Genomic DNA, 19,303 nt, shown 5'->3' with positions numbered 1-19,303 from the left:
ATTTAACAATAGGATGGTATTATAATACAACAGGACTGTAATACATAATAGTATTAACAGTTTTATTTTCAAATTCTCAAATGCTTTCTTAATGATCCCCAGTGTGGATCCGCCCTTTTCACAGCAGTTATACAGTTGACTGTCCACCACAACCTTGAGCGCCCTCTTCTGTTCAGTTACCTCAATGGTTAGGACTTTTTGCCTTGGCATGTATCACTTTACACTGACTTATATTAGTTATTTTCATATACAGGTAATCCCCAGTTTATGAACATCCAGGTTACAAACAACCTGTACTTATGAACACATGGACTGCCATAAACCCTATATGAATAACTCTAGAAAAAAGCTGTGAGTATCTCTGGAGAACCACCTGATGCGTCATCAGTGGCTGTGTAGTTCCCTAGAGATAGTCTCAGCTTTTCATTAGAGATATTCATGGTTTGCTATGGATGGTCATGAATATGTCAAGTGAACTGCACAACACACCTCTAGGAAACTAAGTGACATGTTTGACAATGCATTGTCACTGACAGTCTACTTCCCTAAAGATACAGTATTCACAGTTTTTTATTCTGGGCATCAGCTCAAGTGTACTGAAGCCAGTGTGTTTCAGGGCACATGTAGGGTGTGTAGGTTCCCTTGGTTTTTGTGTAGCACTTGCTCTTGCAACCAGGCCCTCTGTTGCTACAAGGCTATTTAAACTGAGAAAAAGAAAATGGCTGCTGAAGAAAGTGACTCCAGTGGTAACTCCTTGCTCTCCAGCAGCACAATCAAACCCTGACTCACCAGCACCAGGTCCTTCTCCACCATCACCATTAATGTTAGGTTTAATGTTGCCTTAAGAATCTTCTAAACAGTTTTATGAACAGTTTTGTTTATTCGTGTTTTACAGTATTGTATATCAGCACACTTACAGATTCTTTCCCTCTTCGGTACCTGTAGTTACTTTATTACTGCTATATTTTGCTGTATTATCATCATGATTACAGTGTTGCATTTTGTTTAAAGTGCATTTTGTTTAAAGTATTTTAGTGAATATGGAAGCGTTTCTTAAGTGTTTTATATGTATAGAAAGGTCTCTCTCTCTCTCTCTCTCTCTCTCTCTCTCTCTCTCTCTCTCTCTCTCTCTCACACACACACACACACACACACACACACAAGCATGCACACCCAAGACAAACATTTGACTTACTCATGTGATCCTGACTCATATACAAATTCAACTTAAGTACTTTCTCAGGAATGGAACTTGTCCATAACCCGTTGACTTCCTGTACCACCAAAGTATGTTAAGGTGTCACCAATTTATCTGGCTTTTATCTGAAATGTGGCTAGGATACTGCAAAGGTTGTGTTACAGTTTATTATTGTTGCTGCTGTCCTAGTGTGCACTGGGTGATTCCATGATGCCATCATGACACTATAGGTCAGCCTACTTTAACCTGGCGCACCCCAGATGTTTTGGATTTTGACTCCAAACTTCCACAGCCAGAATGGTCAATGGTCAAGAAGACTAGGAGTTGTAGTCCCAAATTGTTGGAGGGCAGCAGGTTGGGGAAGGTAGCTATAGATTATACATGACATTGGAAGAGCAATTACTGTGCTATATCCTGAATAATTTTTGGTGTGTTAGCTCATAAGCATGAGCCTGAAATGTAATAATGCGAATATATCCATTGGATTCAGTGGTTGTATAAGTGGAAAACTGCTTGTGGAACTGATGATTTGGTGCAATGATTCTTTTCCTTTAAGCCATGTGGAATGGAAGGAAGAGATTGTGTCCATTTCATTCATGAGTTTTAAATTATTAAAAATGTAATGGAAGTGCAAATTTATTCTAATTTTGGCTCTAAATAAGATAGGTGTGGGTTTTTTGTTTTTTTTTTTTAATCCCAGGTGAGTCGTCTGCTGATTTTGGGTGGCGCAAATGTAAATTACAGGACAGAAGTTCTCAACAATGCTCCAATACTATGCGTTCAGTCTCATCTGGGTCATGAAGAAGTGGTCCTCCTCCTCCTAGAATTTGGTGCCACAATTGATGGTGCATCGGAGAATGGGATGACTCCACTTTGTTGTGCAGCAGCTGCAGGCCATATGAACATAGTATCATTGCTTTGTAAAAAAGGAGCAAAGGTAAGCGTCACAGTTACATTGCCATCAGATGTGGCAGCACTGTTTCTTTTCTTTTGGCTTGGACCCATTCTTTGCATTTAGATAGTGGTCACCTTCCTCATGTTCCTTCTGTGTGTCACTGCTGTCATGTGCAGCCGAGGTCGTCTTGATTCTTTGATACCAAGGATGAAATTGGTAGCACAGGCTTAGTAACCATTTACGCCTAATGGAAGAGTGGTATGAGGACCTGCAGTCCAGGCCATTGGGAAAGCAGCATAGGGTGGCTGTTTAATGCCACATACACCTTGTCTGCCAGTGGAATGAGCATAAGGAAAAGTGGAGCATCTTGAGATCAGGCCATGGTTAGGCTAAGTATCAAGCACTGGACATGCACATGGTAGGCATATCATGAGCAGCGCCGGCTGGAGCCCGGGGTCAGACTAGTGGCCTGGGAGGCGCCTTCTGACTCGCTCTGTTTCTATGAGTAGTAGCCATATATGTAGTGAATAGTGCTGAGAGCAAGTGTGATGATGGGGTTTGGCAAGTGTTCCTGCAGAATGGCAGTCATGCCACTTCTGCTGGTTCAGATTCAGAAGAGAATATTTGTGTGGGATCGAGGAGCAGGAGGTTGTTCATGGTGTCCTGGATACAACATGCAGAGGAGGGTAGCTCAAGGGCAGATGCAGTGGCAGGCCAGGCAGAAGCTGGGGCTAGGGTAGCTCAAGGGCAGATGCAGTTGCAAGCCCGGCAGAAGCTGGGGATCGCATGGGGATACAGCTAACAGGAGGGGCTGCTGAGAATGGAAAATCTTCAGATAGGGATCAGCCCTTCCCCTTGGAACTGTCCCTCATAGCAAGAGGCTCCATTAGACGAGAAGCGGGTGGGAAAGAGGTGTGCTTGCTTCCACAGCATTCCTCCCTGAGGGTTGGGACACAAACATGCTCATAGGGAGAATTTTGGGAAGTAATCTCTAGAAAGGCGTATGCTCAGAGACTTGCCTGGACGATTTATGCTTGGAAACAATAAAGAACGTTTGCAAGAGAAACAGGCAGAGACTGGTGATTCTCAGAGGGAGGAAGTGTAGCTCACAACAAACAGTAGCACAAGATTGATGTTCTGCTTATGTATAAATGCAGATATTTTTCTAAAATTGTGTGGAAGGATGAATTAAAGAAGGAAAATGTGATGTATGATTAGTTATTTAAAAATTTTCAAGGAAATTGTTCATCCTGCCATATTGAGATCATGGAAAAAACTGGAAAAGTCTTTATTGTTTTTAAAGATAATTTGTTTTATTGCTCTAAAATTAAATATATAGTTATATATAATTATACTTATATAATTATAATAACATGATATTTGTTGAAATACTTTGCATAGATTCAGTCAAACAAAAACTGCTGTGGTTTAGGTTTATTTATCTATTTATTTCATTTATATGACACCCAATAATGGTTGATGCACAGTTCCCCACAATCATTCAATGTACCATCAAATTTTCCAAAATACCTATTAGTTTGGCACAAAATGCTCCTTCCTAAGGTTTGGGGTAGGAGCATATTCTCTGAACTGACTCACTATGAATAAATTGCTTTTTATCTCTTTTCCTCTCTTCCCTCAACCTTTAATGTAGATTGATCACTTGGACAAAAAGGGCCAGTGTGCTTTGGTCCACAGTGCCCTAAGAGGCCATTCGGATATTCTTGAGTATATGCTCAACCTGGACTGGGTAACACCTTCCCATCAGCAGAGTTCGCTGACGAAGCGGCAGGCACTTCAGCAGACCCTGACAGCATCTTCAAGCATGGGGCACTCTCAGGTATCTTTCTTGTACCTCTCTTAGCTTTGGAAAGTGCTCAGAGTAACTCAGTGACCCATCCACTGCTATTGTCCTGGTGATACAGAAGGGGCATTTCTTTCCTTAAGTACAAGTGTATGCTACATGTTTATTTAACATGAAACTAGTTTTAAAACAAACATGATGTACCAGTGCAAGTGCCATGTTGAAACTGCTGTTTTGTGAAATGTCTACTTGCAGAAAGGAGCCATTGTGAGCCTTTGAGCTTCCGTGATTTCCTTCCTCTTCTCTTTTCATCCAGCAAAGAGATCTTTAGCAAATTCTCCCTGCTTTTCTCCAATCACAAGTTTCTCTGTTATCCAAACCAAAGATAATGGTGTCTAAGAGTTTCCACCTTCAGACTATGATTTCTGAAGCTGTCTTGCTAAACTACCCAGTCCATTAAAAACTGTGATTCCTGGTCTGGATGATGTGATGAACTGAGATTTGGGAAAAGCAAAATCTGTGGAAGCAAAGTAGAAGAAGCAGGGAGCAGGCAAGCCCGAGGCCTCTGACACTGCTTTACCACCCAAGTGTGTCTTGCTGACAGATAATCTTCTAGGACACTTACTAATCTCTTCTTCAGTGGAAACTTCCTCAGCAAATGTGCATCAGTAAAACCAACTGCATTCCCCGCTTCTAGAAAGGCTTCAGTAATGTAAGTGATTGCTGTGAATGGTCCCGACTTGCTTGATGGGAGTTTAGGATGGTACTGTAGCTATTGGACAGGCTGTACTTGCATCACAAGAAGCTCTCCGTAAAACAGTGGAAAATTACAGTAAGATTTCTGTCTCAAACATGCAGCTTTAAATAATTATGTAACCATAATGGAACACATGAGGATGCGTTCACATGGTACTGTTTGCCATCTGCCTTCTAAAACTGTGGAAGCTTCTGTGCATGTATTTATGGTTTATGCAGTCTTGATCTTCCATATTGTTTTATCATTGCTGGCAGGGTGTAAAATAATGCACTCCGTACTGGTTGTAAAGACAGGCTGTTTCTTCTGTACAAAATGGAAGATTTCCATTTGTTCTTAGTAAAATTCAAAACAGAGAAAAGTTCTTTTGAAACTGCTGCTGCTTGAAAAGTATGCTTCTTCCTAGGAAAATAGTACAGGAGAAATATATGAGTGCTTATTCCTCAAATTGCATTGGTTCTGTTTATTTAACAACAAACATTTATGACAGGATTAATACCATACCAGTTTGTTTTGCTTGTTTACATTTTTCTTGATTATATTGTCATATTTGGGAGCTCGTTAAACTAATTTGCCATGGCAAACATGAAAATGACAATAAATTTATAGCCATTTGTCTTGAGTAAGGCAAAATGACTTTGTATCCAAAATAATGGACTAGCATTGATGGACTCTGAGCTAAAGCAACTATATCTTTAGAAGATGGGCATATATAAATTTTCTTTTAAGTTGACATACCATAATGTCATGATACATTATGTGGATGCAATGTTAGTCCTGTTCTCTACCTTTACTGAGTTCAACTAAATCATCAACATTCAGTCAAGTAAAAAATAAGCACACTTACCATGATTTTAAGCAGGTTCTTGAAATATAACAGTGGTTTTCAAATTTTTATACTTAGGGAACACTTTACACAACGATATATCTGCTGATCAATATCCGATCATCTCCTGTGGAATTTCCCTTCACATTACAAAAAAAGATCTTGAGTGCATTCTGGGTGCTTGACTTAGGTGCTGGAAGGCCTGCTGGGCTTCACGAGCACCTTTATTGACATAAAGTGTCCCCTGGAAAGCAAACATTGTGCCACTGACAGCCGCACACTGCACAGAAGTAAGATTGGTAATGGTGGACAAGTTGTCTCTCAGGGCAGCCTGTCGATCAGGACTAAAGATTTCCTGGTTCAGGAATGCCAGGGCTCTCCAGAGCACTTAGAAAATCCCTCATTCTAGAGTCTAGCAAATGCTTGAAAATAAAGGGCAAAAGAGCTGCCTTCTGCATAACAAGTAAGTCTCTCTTGCACCAACTTAGGTCATTAACTTACAGAGGTGCTCTTGAATAAGTAATATGCCCGCTAGGTGAAACTCTCTCTTTGTATTAATGAAGTGCTACAGTCTATGACTATCTAAATACTTGGTTTTCTTGTTGTTTGTAATGTTGCAGCACATTAATATTTTTCTCATTTTGTCAGGTGGTTCAATTTTTGATAAAGATGGAAAAGGAGCCTAAAATTGACATCAATGAAACAGATACTCTGTGGGGAGAAACAGGTATGTACATAAAGTATTTTTTTCTTTCAAAGCAGTAATGAATTGCTGAACTGAGGGTACTTGTGTAAGAAGCGAAGTGTAGATTGATATATACCCATGGCAGCCAAGGAACTACAGCTGCTTAACAGTTGATTTGACAGTATTGATAAGCCGAGCTGAAAAAGCAAGGTGCCAATTTATTTTTGCCTCTGGTACTTCTTGGAGGTAGAAGTCAAAATGGAGATTCAGAGCTGTCATGCACGTTGGGGTCATAAAGATGATCTTTATCTCCTATCCCAGGATGCATCCGATCAGCAAGGAAAAGGGATGAGTGCAATCTGGGCTTTTCTGTGGACTTCCTTGGGAATAAGCCATGTTGAAATTAGTGAGACTTCCTTCCCACTAGACTGATCCAGAAAGCATGTTCTCTTTCTGTACAATGATACAATTTCTATACAAATACATGTGTAGACCTCTGTAGCTTTTACCTGTGCTAGTAGAATTAATTTAATTGGTGATAGTCTTGATTTTCATACTGAGCATTAAAATAAAGGGCATATGTTGAGGAACTGCTTTTTCAAAAAGTAGTTGGCATAGACCAAAATTTGAGGAATGGATAACAGGACTCAGTCCTAAACACAAGAGGATGAGCTTTACATAAGAAATTGGCCAAGTGCAATCCTTGCCCTCTCCGGGTAAGACTAAAAAGTGTTCTGATCCAGGTCCTGGAAGAGCTTCCTGTGCTTCAAACCCTAAGTTCTGAAATTGCAGCGCTGAGACCCTGAGCATCCCTGTTAGAGAGGATATCAGAAACATAGTGCCTGTGAAAGGGGAACACTATCAAAATGCCACATCAGATGCCACAAAATGTACTAGCCATCTTGTCTTATATATTCTGTTTCAGCAAATTCCAGCCATTATGTTTATCCTGCCTTTAAAAGTTTCCACTCCCTCATGCCAGTTACCACTTCCCTCAACATAATTGGCAGCAGACCAAAGATCTGCCAAAGATTATTAGTTATCATTTAGCCTAATGGGCTGCTTTCATATTTTCCATTCTGCATCAGTTGCTTGTTTAGCTGCTCATTAGAATTTATTTTCTATCTTGAGCTAAGAGTGGGGCATTCAGTTGCAAAGTACATTAGACAGAACAGAGGTGGGCCTTTTAGCAGAATGGAAGGCATTCCTGAGCATAGTTTTCCTGAGGATCTTGTTTGTTTAAGCCCTCTGCAAGCTATTCTTCAGTCTTGCTTTTTTCCGAATATGGTATACTTCAAAAACTTTGTTTTTGTATCTCAAGTGACCTGTGAATTCAAAAGCTGTGAAAGATAGTGAGATAAGTGTTTGTTTATATAACAACCTTGGTCTTATATATCCAATAGTTATAAATTTGAGAATCCTAATAAAAATAAAAATAAAAAATACTGTCAGATTGTTTGGGTCTAAACGCTCAACATAATCCAAAAATAAATTGAGTTATCCTGAGTGTCAGATGGTATTCTTAAAATAATCTGTTTCTTGCACACTTGCTTTTCAGAAAGAGAATTCAGGTATATAGGATCATAGAGCTGGGTAGCACCATGTAAGCCATTGAGTTGAGCTCCCAGCTTAGTGCAGGAATCCTGTTTAAAGCATCCATGACAGATGACTGTCTAGCATCTACTTGATACCTCCACGGACAGCCCAACACCTACCTAGGCAGTTCATTCCATTGTCTGAGTACTCTGGACAATGAGTTGTTTTTCTTGATGTTCTCCTTCCCTTATTTTCTGCTCAGTTTTGTGATTTTGACTGTTGTTTGCTCTGCTAAGCTATCAGTTAGTTCTCACTCAGTTTTGGGTTATATGCAGATTTGACAAGCATCTCTTCCTCCAAGTCATTAATACGATTATTGAGGAGGCAGGCCCAGGACCAAACTCTTTGGCACCCCATTCAATACCTCCCTCCAGTCTAGTGGTGTTGATGATATTACATTTATACCCCGCCTTTGGCAAGGTTCTCCTCCTCTCCATTTTATACCCACAACAACCTGTGAGGTAGGGTAGGTTAAGAGTCCATGACTGGCTGAAATAAGCTTCATGGCTGAGTGGGAACCAGGATCTCTGGAGTCCTAGTCTAGCACTCTTAACTACTACTCCACAGTGCTTCTGAAGAACCACTGACAAGCACTATTTGAGTAGGATTTTCTGGCTAGCTGTGGATCCACCTAGTAGTAATGCCATCCAACCGTCGACAGGCTTTGTAATCAGGATATCATGGGATACTTTGCCAAGATACGTTTACCTAGTTTGGATGACAGGACAGCCTGCACATACATGTTAATGTTAGGGGGGCCGTCATCTTGTGCAATAGGAAGCACTTTGAAAAAATCCTCCTTTTGAGATTAAGTCCCATAGGAAGCGTGCACTTCCAGCATTATCACCTGTCAGCATTTTGCCATCCACTCAGTCATGAAGCCCACTGGGCCAGGTGCTGCCTCTCAGCCTATCAACTCACAGGGTTCTTATGAGGATAAAATGGAGACGAGGAGAACTTTGTAAGCCTTCATGGATTTCTTGCAAGAGGAAGAAAGGTGGAGTACAAATGCAGTGTAATGATGATAATCTTTCCTGCATAGCTAGTTTATTGTTATCTTTGTGTTCCTTTTATTTCTAACATCTTTTTTGTTATTTATAGCATCAGTTGCCAACCTCAGCTAATTTGAGCTTTATTTTTAATTCATTCTGAGTAAAATAGTCCATTAAAACCCGGGGAAGGGGTTGGGGATGTGTCATTATGTAGCCTGTATCTTATGTCAAGAAAAGTGGACATCTTCCACAGCATACTGATTCAATGAGTGTTATTATTTGGCAATAGGGTTCATCTTGAAAACACATATTAATGGCTCAGTGCCATCAGCAGTAATCCATAGATACCCTTTGGTTAATGCCTTCTTTACTCTTCCCCATTCCGTGCATCTAATAAATCTTTCAAACTAAAACCATTTTTCCTCTTCAGCGTTGACTGCGGCTGCTGGGAGAGGAAAACTGGAGGCATGTGAGCTGTTGCTTGAACATGGAGCTCTAGTGACACGGACTAACAGGAGAGGAGCACTACCACTTTTCTGTGCTGTGCGTCAGGGACACTGGCAGGTGGGACAGAACTTTATGCATAGAACAGTCAGCTCCAGCTTCCTTTTGGACTAAGGGAAACTTCTGTACTATTACATTAGAAGTGAGCTGCTTATAGCCTTCTAGATGTTTCAGCCTTCAACTCCCATCATCCATAGTGAGCATAGTCAGTAATGAGGGATGGTGCAAGTTGTGATTCTCCAGATGTTTTGGCCTGCCATTGGCTACGATGGTCAAGGTTGTTGGGAGTTGCCTATCCGTGCCTTAGATGGAGGCGAGCATTCTTAAAATTGTTCTTGCTTTCGAAAATTATTAATCCTGGATTATTTATTTATGAAAACAATGCCCTGGTTTGGACATAACAATAGGACTTTGTCATTACCTGTAGACAACAGGGAGCATCCCGTCACTGCTGGTGCAACAGGACCGATGCTTGTAAAAGAATAATCTGAGACGTTTGGGAACACTTGTACCTTCAATGGGGCTGATCAGAGTAGCTCACCAAAGGGGGCTCTGCCCTAATCCATTTGGGCCTGGGGTTATTTTTTAAAGTGCCATTGCACACACACAATTGCCGATACTCACAGGCTCAGCAGAAGCAGTAGACATGAGATGGTCCCATGAGATACCACCGCTTGAGCTTGTGTTTGAAACAAGTCGGCTTCATAACCTGTGGTCTTCTCTCAACTACCCATGTAAAAGACTTGGCAAATTTTGTTCAGGTTCTGATACAGTGTGCTTTATTTGAAGCACATGTTTCCAAATGCCTTATCTTTGCAGAACCAAATGAGAAAGTGGGGGTGGGGGGAGTGTGTGTGTACAAGGCTCACTTAGGATTGTCCTCATTAACAGTAAACCAGGCATCATGGTATCCAAGCACAGCCAATATGAAATCCAAAGTTTGGTTGTGATTTGTCAGTTTCAATAGAAGTAAACAGACTAACTTTCTGCAGAGCAGAGAATCCACAGTAGCTAAACTTAAAATATTGTAATGACTTGAGTACCACTCTATGAACTTCACTTATAGAGAACCATGAATGTGATAAATGCGTATATGCTCATTGCTACATTTTGCTCCCCTACTGTAATTTGGGCTTCAGATGAGTAGGATCCACATATGGATTGCTATTGTTGGGATATGGCATGTATTTTATGGCAATTTTACAATGCTGTGATGGCAATTTGCACACTTTTTTCAGATTGCAAAACTTCTGTTGGAACATGGGGCTGATATAAATTTAAGTGACAAGCAAGGCAGGACACCACTCATGGTCGCTTCTTGTGAAGGACATTTGAGCACTGTTGAATTTCTAATCTCCAAAGGTAAAATGATTAACTGTTCAAGACTTTTAAAAATTGTCCTATTGATTTTTCTTCTATTTTAGGAGAGGCAAGCCAGCTTGCCACTTCAGTGTTCAAAATGATTCAAGCATGTTTTATGAGTTTATTCCAAAATCTATACTGCATGCTAAAATTATATAGTCTCTGTTAGGACTATGGTAGAGAAAAATCAATACAATTTTAAACTGAGGTTATTATATTTAAACTTTGGCTTAATGAGGAGTGTTTTTCCCTCAAAGAACACATTTCTGGTTTCTCTGTTAGGTGCAGATATTTCCTCTCTGGACAAGGAGGGCCTAACAGCACTAAGCTGGGCTTGTCTCAAAGGACACAAGAGCGTGGTTCAGTATTTGGTTGAAAAAAATGCCGCAATAGATCAGACAGACAAGAATGGAAGAACCCCCTTGGATCTAGCAGCTTTCTATGGAGATTCAGATATTGTAAGTCCAGTCGAACACTGTGCCTCTTATTAGCTTTCACCAACTTGAAACAAAGCCAAGCTCCTGAGATCTGACCAAACGGAATGCTAATTAGGCCAATTCAGGCTGCCTTTTTCATGCATTTGAGGGTGTGGAAATGTTTAAGGAAGAAATAAAAGAAAGATTCCTTTGTTTCTATCAGCATCTAGGAAACATCTAATGTAGGGTTTGTGTCCTTCATTTTGTAAAAAGTATTTGGTTGGAAGGAGGTGCTACACAATCCTTTGGTTTGGCTCCAAGTGGCTTCCCCAGGACAGATCCTAATGCTCGGTCATTCCATAAAATAAAGCTGGTGCAACCAAGGGAAGGGAGAGCAATGCCTGTCAAACTATATCATTAACCCTCCATGGACCTAATGGCAGTATTCATAGATTGTGTCTGTGACATTCAAAGCCAGCACTTGAGTTGCTCCAAGCATCTGCAGGCTTTCTCGGTGCTCCACCTGGTCTTCCAAACTGAGCCAAGTCGATGAGCACTCACAGACCCATGGCGGGGCAACTGGCAACCTCTTTCGAATCAGCAGCAGCACCAGACCAGAAGGCCAGCACCCTTTGATGCAGTTGCATCCACTCAAATGGCAGCTGCTCCTGGTGTGTGAGAGGGGCACTGCTTGCGGGGAGTGTGTGTGGCAGGGGAGTGCTGCACAGATACTGGGCATGCTTGCCTCGAATTTGGATTCTGGGCTACTGCAAAGCAGATTGGAGACTGGACAGCTGAGCCTCAGGAATCTGATAGGTTCCTACCACTGGACAGAGACTTCCCACATCCCTAAAACAATCCTAGAACCGAGTGCCCTAGTTCTGATCCTGTGGAAACAACCTACAAATGGAAGTCTCACAATGTGCATTCCCAGAACTTGTTGGTTAATTAACTCATGAATTGCCACCGAATACCATCCTTCTGCCTGCATGAGGCTATAAGATTGGAAATGTGCGTTGCTTGTCTTTTTCTGTTGCCTTACATTGAAATTATATTATGACTTGAGCAAGGTTTGTGAGTGTAAAGTAATTATTAATATATTCAAGATCAACAACCTTTTGGCATTAAGGAAGACTTAAAGTTCTTACAAATTTACTTCATTTTGAAACAGAATGGAATTGGTCAGTTAAGGCTTTGGTGTTAATTTGTGCATGCTGTAAGCAGCTGTTATGCAGGAGTTTTGCCACCTTCAGTCATGTGTGACTTAGGAAGCAATCCTGTGGCTGCTAAATGCTGTCTAGACAGGTTAGAGGCCCTGCTTCAGCTTTGGAAATGTGTCTCACAGTCAGAGATGGGACTCTACCCTGGCAGCCATGTTCCGCTGGCCATGCCTGTGAAATTGCAAGTGTGGTGAGACTCAAGGAATCCCAGCGGTACCTCAGCTGCTTCTCCTCATAAGTAGGGCCAAAGACAGACAGCCGGAATCAAATGTCTGTGTCTTCTATAGGGTGGGAGAGGTGTGGTGGCAGCCCTTGCCTGCGTGCTCCCACTGCTCTTGAACAGAAGCTTGGAGGGTTATGGGTAGCTGTGTTGGATGGCACCTTGAAGCTCCATTCATCAACACATGCTAGCAATCTGCATTGCACAGTTACTGATTTATATTGAATTGGTGCTTAAAGGGAATATTAAAGCCTATAGATTAAGCCCTCTTATCTCAAAATGTTTTTCATTGGCATTCTATACTGTTAAGTAGTCTCCAGCTTACATATGAATGCATGCTCTCCAGAATGCCCTGTCCTTCTTGGCCTTGGTCAGCTTTTATAAGCTCGAGGCTGTAGCTTTATTTATGGAATCAACTGATGAGGAGAGATGCCTCTTAGTCTGGTGCCTCAGCCTTGACCGCTTTGTCTTGGGTGACCCTGCCAGGAATGGGAGGGTCTGGCCTTGTGGCAGCATTGCTCTTGACTTCTCTAACATCCTCAAACACATGAAGGCATTACTCAGAAGAGGGGACTTCATAATGTACAAAGTTCTAAATCTCTTAGTAGCCTAAGAAATAAACAATGTTTTAGAGGAGTTTGTGCAAGAAAAATTCCTAGTAGATGATAGCCATTACTGCAAACATATATTTAAAAGAATGATATTCTTTTGTTCCATTATTTACAGGTGCAGTATTTAGTTGACAAAGGTGCGGTGATTGAACATGTTGACAACAGTGGAATGCGCCCACTGGACAGAGCGATTGGATGCCGAAATACTTCAGTGGTGGTCACACTGCTTCGAAAAGGGGCCAAATTAGGTTAATGAAAAATAACTCTTCTTGCCAAAACAGAACTGTTTTCTTTCTAAAAGGAACATTTACTATCTTATAAAAAACCACATTAAACCTTTTGTACTATACTGGCTTGTAAAATGCTATCTAAAACAATTTACGTATTTCCTAGTAATTCAGATTTTATCTGCTTTTAATTGGAGCAATTTAAGCCTCCTTACTGATTTTGAAATATTAGCAACCACAGTGGAGACGGAAAGGCAGATTAGTGAGAGCAGTGTGGTCCAAGGACAGCATCTGTTTGTGCTATTAATTTTGGTCTTGTTGCTCATTTTGGGTAATAAGTAAATGTTCTAAATTTCAGGTAATGCTGCATGGGCCATGGCTACTTCAAAACCTGATATTCTGATCATCTTACTGCAAAAGCTAATTGAAGAAGGAAACGTAATGTACAAAGTAGGTGGATCCTTGCTTTTGCTTTTAACATTGAATTTTGAGTAAACAAAACTCTGTCATACAACTATGGCAAAAAACGGTGATTCTCTGCGCTCTCTGGGACTCACACATACCGGCTTCTGTCCCTGTGCAGAGCCTTTTCTAGGCTGTATTGGAGCAAACATTTGGCTGCAGCAGATGCATGAATCTATAGTATTAAGATCAGAGTGTTAAAAGAGCAGATATGATGATGGCAGGTATCAGATTCAGGCTGCTGAACTGCTGCAATGATTGCAGCCTTCCTTAAATGTTGGTTTGTATTTCTTGAATTCACAAGACATCTGGTATAAATATATAAAGCTTGTTAGTGTAGCTCTTCTTCAAATGGCAGACTTTGCAATCAAATAAGAGTGCTCTCATCTTAACCCAAAGAATGAGAACTAAACAAGAGAAAAACAGCACTTATATGTGCAAAAATAACTTTTTCATACAAATGACCAAGTTGCATCTGTAATCAGTGAGCAGTAAATAAAATTGATAAAGTATCCAGGTGGTATTGGATAAATTAAAAAGGTATTGATAACCCAAGCGTGCTTTAACCCAAACAGATCTTCAGGGTGGAAATGTACACACTGAAGATCTTGCAGCCTTTGAAAAGAGGCTCCCTAACAAATTCGTAAAACCGTAAATCTAGAATAGTTTTCTTGTAAGGTATGTAGTACCTGAAAAATATGTGTCCGAAAGACCTGCACACAGCTAGGTATGGCACACTTTAGGTGACAGGTAAATTCCTGACCACCTTAAGGAAATATCATTGTTGTCATGCAACAGATACAATGCTAGTCGCAGTGGACATATAAGGACTAAACTACTAATATAATGCAAAAGAAGATTCTTAACAAATGCTAAGCAATAAGTATGTGAACACTTGACCTGTTTCCCATGATCGCTTTCAGTCACGGTCTCTTAAATAAGCCACTGTGGTTTGTGGCCCATGGTGGACAGCCACAAACACCAGTCCTGTAACCCATCCCCTGCTTGTAAGTCGCCACGCCATGCAACCCTGGTGAAGGCAAGTTAATGTGGTTAACAAAAGCATATGCAACAGTGAAGCAGCCCACGTGTTCTAAGCATATTGTTAACCACTCCAACAACAGCTCTGGATGAATCTACAAATGGAGTTGGGTTACAGAAAAGATACCCATTGGCATTTGGCATACGCCCCAAACAACAGTGGTTATTTAAGCTGCCATGGCTGAACACGCCTATTGCAAACCTACCCAAGGACCCAGTTTGAATGACTCAGACAAGCCACGCAGCATGTTGTGAGGTGTGATGTGCTGAGTGCCATTTGCATAAGCAGCATTCAAGATACCTTATTGTACTGTTCAAGCCTGGGCAACACACTGTATATATTGGCATGCAAGACAACCCTTAATAGCAAAGCAAAATTGGGGGTTGTTTTATATGCCCGACACCGGAAAAACAGCCCAAAATGCTGATCTCATTTTATACATGAGCCACCTTATACACCAATATTTACAGTATTTTGTCAGAGGGCTAAACAATCATCAGTAGCCCATAGGCTGTATAAACTTATGGTGGGCTTGTTTTGATCAGGCAGATCAGTCCTTCAGCTGAACTAGCCACTGCTACTTCGTGCTTTGTGTTGGAACATGCATGTAAGATCAGCAGCTTTTTCTTGGATAATAGCACAGCATGGTGGCCTTCACAAGAGTACCTTTAATCTCTGTTATTTACTCCGTGAACTTTTTGCTTTCCAAAATACACAAAAAGTAGTTTTCTTGTCGGAAACAATTTTCCTGTCCAGGTAAAAGATCAGCACTGTTTTCATATCTAATAAATAAATGGATCACTCCATGTTGTCTTTATTTTTTTTAAAGAGGCCAGTGTTATTTTAAGTGATGTGAAACTGCGACACTGCTTTTGAAGTGCAAATCAGAATAGAGGATCATTTTATTTACTTATATCCCACCTTTTTTCAACTCAAGGCAGTTTACGTAATTCCCTTCACGATCTCAATCTTATCCCCACAACAACCCTGTGAAGTAGGTAGGGCTGAGAGTCTGTGACTAGCCCAAAGTCACACAGTTGGCTCCATGGCTTGAACCAGATTGCCTGTCCCACACTCTCAACCAGTTCACCACACTGGCTCCAGAAAGATGCTTCAGATAAGAGGACTGGATCTGCAAATCTACGAATTGCTTCCCAGTTTCTTTATAGAAGTATCAGTTATGAAACAAAGTACAGATTGATAGTGGTTTAACCATGAAGGCATCATATTTTAATTTTCTTGAAAATGTTTGATAGTTTTATTAATGTCCTTCACAATGTACAGTTGTGGCTTTGCAAAAAGTCTTTACAGTTGCTCTGCCTTAAGTGTTTCTCTGCATTCTGCAAAATGCTTGAAGGTTTTAACATAGAATTACTGCTTGCAAAGTGGTATCCTGTGAGATTTAGTATTATATGCTTGCCATTTATTTCTGTGCAGACACAGATACTCTTCTAAGTGAAAAATGTTTGTAAAATGCAAAAATAATCTAGCAATTTAAAATTCCTAAAGCTTAGCTGTTCTGAGAAATAAAAAAGCAAGGCTATACCCTTTGTGCTGTAGTGGTTAAGAGTGCTAGGTTGGAAATCAGAAGATCTGGGTTCTAATCCCCCCTCAGCCATGGAGCCTCCTGGGTGACTTTGGACCAGTCACAGACTCTCAGCCCCACCTACCTTACAGGGTGTTTGTTGGGAGGACAAGATTGAGAGGGGGAAGAGGAGAACTATCTATCTATTTATTTATAACATTTTTATGCCGCCCCCATCGCAACAAAGCCTCAGGGCAGCTCAGAACAAAAACAAAGTATACAAATATAACAATTATACAACAAAAATATTAAAACCCAGTGCATCTCGGCTTAAAAGATTTAAAATCCTATAAATACCAATAAATTAACAATTAAAATAAGTTTTAAATAAAAAGGTCTTAGCCTGGTGCCGAAAAACAAATAACGACGGCACCAGGCGGAGCTTTTTGGGGAGCGCATTCCATAGATGGGGCGCCACCGCAGAGAAAGCCCTCCTCTGGGTACTCACCGTCCTAATATCATTCACAGAGGGTTCCCGGAGAAGGGCATCTGTTGCTGATCTTGGGGGGCGGGAGGGCATATATGGATGCAAGCATTCCTTTAGATACCCAGGACCCAAGCCGTTCAGGGCTTTAGAGGTCATAACCAACACCTTGAATTGGGCCCGGACTTCAATCAGGAGCCAGTGGAGCTGACGGAGAACTGGGGTTAAATGAGAACAATGCCCAGTCCCCATCAGCAGCCTGGCAGCTCTGTTCTGCACCAATTGAAGTATCTGGACCGTCTTCAAGGGAAGCCCCACATAGAGCGCGTTACAGAAAACTAATTGGGAAGTTACCAACGCGTTTGTCACTGTCACCAGGCAGTCGTTCTCCAGGAAGGGACGCAGCTGATGGATCAGCCAAAGCTGAAGGAAAGCGCTCCTTGCCACCGCCGTCACCTGAGCTTCTAGAGACAGCTCAGGGTCGAGGAGCACTCCCAAGCTGCGAACCCTGTCCCTCAGAGGGAGTGCAACCCCATTTAGGACAAGGCCCAAGTCCCCCATCCCGAGGCCCGAACCACCCAACAACAAGACCTCCGTGTTGTCTGGATTGAGCTTCAGTTTATTGGCCCTCATCCAGCCCATTACCTTGGCCAGGCCCCGGTTCAGCACAGCCACCGCCTCACCTGGATTGGTTGAAAAAGAGAGGTAGAGCTGGGTATCATCAGCGTACTGATGATTCCGCAGCCCACACCTCCGGATGACCTCTCCCAGCTGTTTCATGTAGATGTTGAATAGCAAAGGGGACAAAATGGACCCCTGCGGTACTCCATGGCATAGCTGCCATGGCGCAGAGCCAAAGTCCCCCAGCACCACCTTCTGGAATTGGCCGTCGAGGTAGGAGAGGAACCACTGCCAAGCAGTGCCTCCTACTCCCAGTCCCACTAGCCTATCCAGAAGGATACCATGGTCGATGGTATCGAAAGCCGCTGAGAGGTCCAGGAGAACCAACAGGGACGCACTCCCCCTGTCCTTCCCCCTGCACAGGTCATCGTACAGGGCGACCAAGGCAGATTCAGTACCGTACCCGGGTCTGAAGCCGGACTGAAATGGGTCCAGATAATCAGTTTCATCGAAGAGTGATTGGAGTTGTGCCGCCACCACCCGCTCTAGCACCTTGCCCAGAAACGGGATGTTGGCCACCGGTCTGTAATTGGCGGCCACCTCTGGATCCAGGGATGCCTTCTTTAGGACTGGCCGGACTACCGCCTCTTTTAAAGAGGAAGGTACCCGACCGTCTCTTAAAGAGAACTATGTAAGCCACCTTGAGTTCCTTGGAAGGAAATAGGGCGGAATATAAATATAGTACCTAAATAAAATAAATAGTACTCTTACAGTAGTGTGCTGTGTGATTGTGTATGTGATTAATGTGTCTTGTGTGATTAATTCCTATGCACCATTGCATGTGTGCGATTAATTCTGATGCACTATCAGTGCTTCACACATTACTATGACAGTGTTGGCCAAATTGAATTGACATTCCCATTATTTTGAGTGGATCTAAAACAATACAAAATTACCAAGTTTTGTCATAAAGCATTTATTTATGAAGCTCATGTTCCATATCATATGATGTTGCAGATCACTGGCTATACTCAGTTAGGCTTTAAGACATAGCATTTTTGACAAGTAAACCTATATCCAATTTGTCTTCAAAATTTACATTCCAGTTAAGACATTGTGTTTATCCAATGTGTATATAGCAAGAACCATTTGGCATTAGACTGCATGATCCAACATAAATATTTTCTTAGTGAAAGATCTGTTTAAATATTACTCCTTTTTAAGATACAATACAGCATTCTTCTTTTAAGTCTTCTTTGCAGTGGCTTCTGATGTAATGTCAATTTAAGATGAAAACAGCATTTTACAAACTAGATTGCCAAGCCTTTTTTGCTGTTGACCCTGCAGAAAGGAAAGATGAAGGAGGCAGCACAGCGGTACCAGTATGCTTTGCGGAAGTTTCCTCGAGAGAGTTTTGGAGAAGAAATGAAAGCTTTCAATGAGCTCAGAGTTTCCTTATATCTAAACCTGTCAAGATGCCGCAGAAAAACAAATGTAAGTTCCTTCAGCCAAGCATTTATCCCCTGTTGCAGAGCACGAGGACATCGTAGACAAATACCCTGTGACTGACCATGTCCGTTCAGGTGACATGCTAGGGAGTGCTCATGTCACTTCCCAGTAACAAGGTTCCATAATGATATGATTTTTTAAACAAATGTGTGAAAACAATGTTAATTTAGCTATTGTTATTTATATGCCATCTCTTTGCTAAAAAGCCGTAAAGGCAACACATAGCAATTTAGAGCAGTAACCCCTTAGAACAATACGTGTAAGGAAGTTAAAACTGCTACATAATGTAGAAGTGTGAATCAAAGTCAAATTAAACCAGCTGCAGCATGATACAGAAGTGCTTTGAAAGG

General features: G+C 41.5%; 1 protein-coding gene across 1 annotated transcript in view; it reads left to right on the top strand.

Annotated features, from left to right (window-relative positions):
• LOC123021692 (protein TANC1-like) overlaps positions 1–19,303 on the top strand; it is an 82,528-nt gene that overhangs the window by 59,225 nt on the left and 4,000 nt on the right. The window contains exons 15-23 of the mRNA XM_044426710.1: positions 1,899–2,135; positions 3,748–3,933; positions 6,126–6,204; positions 9,181–9,314; positions 10,493–10,616; positions 10,899–11,074; positions 13,199–13,331; positions 13,669–13,760; positions 18,792–18,938. Coding sequence (XP_044282645.1) covers positions 1,899–2,135; positions 3,748–3,933; positions 6,126–6,204; positions 9,181–9,314; positions 10,493–10,616; positions 10,899–11,074; positions 13,199–13,331; positions 13,669–13,760; positions 18,792–18,938 — 1,308 coding nt within the window. The remainder of the gene's footprint in view (positions 1–1,898; positions 2,136–3,747; positions 3,934–6,125; positions 6,205–9,180; positions 9,315–10,492; positions 10,617–10,898; positions 11,075–13,198; positions 13,332–13,668; positions 13,761–18,791; positions 18,939–19,303) is intronic.

The sequence above is a fragment of the Varanus komodoensis genome, unplaced genomic scaffold, assembly GCF_004798865.1.
Source record: "Varanus komodoensis strain SLA01 unplaced genomic scaffold, ASM479886v1 scaffold171, whole genome shotgun sequence".
In the NCBI taxonomy this organism is placed as follows: domain Eukaryota; kingdom Metazoa; phylum Chordata; class Lepidosauria; order Squamata; family Varanidae; genus Varanus; species Varanus komodoensis.
Note: the sequence above shows the minus strand (reverse complement) of the source record. Positions and strands in the feature narration are given on the sequence as shown.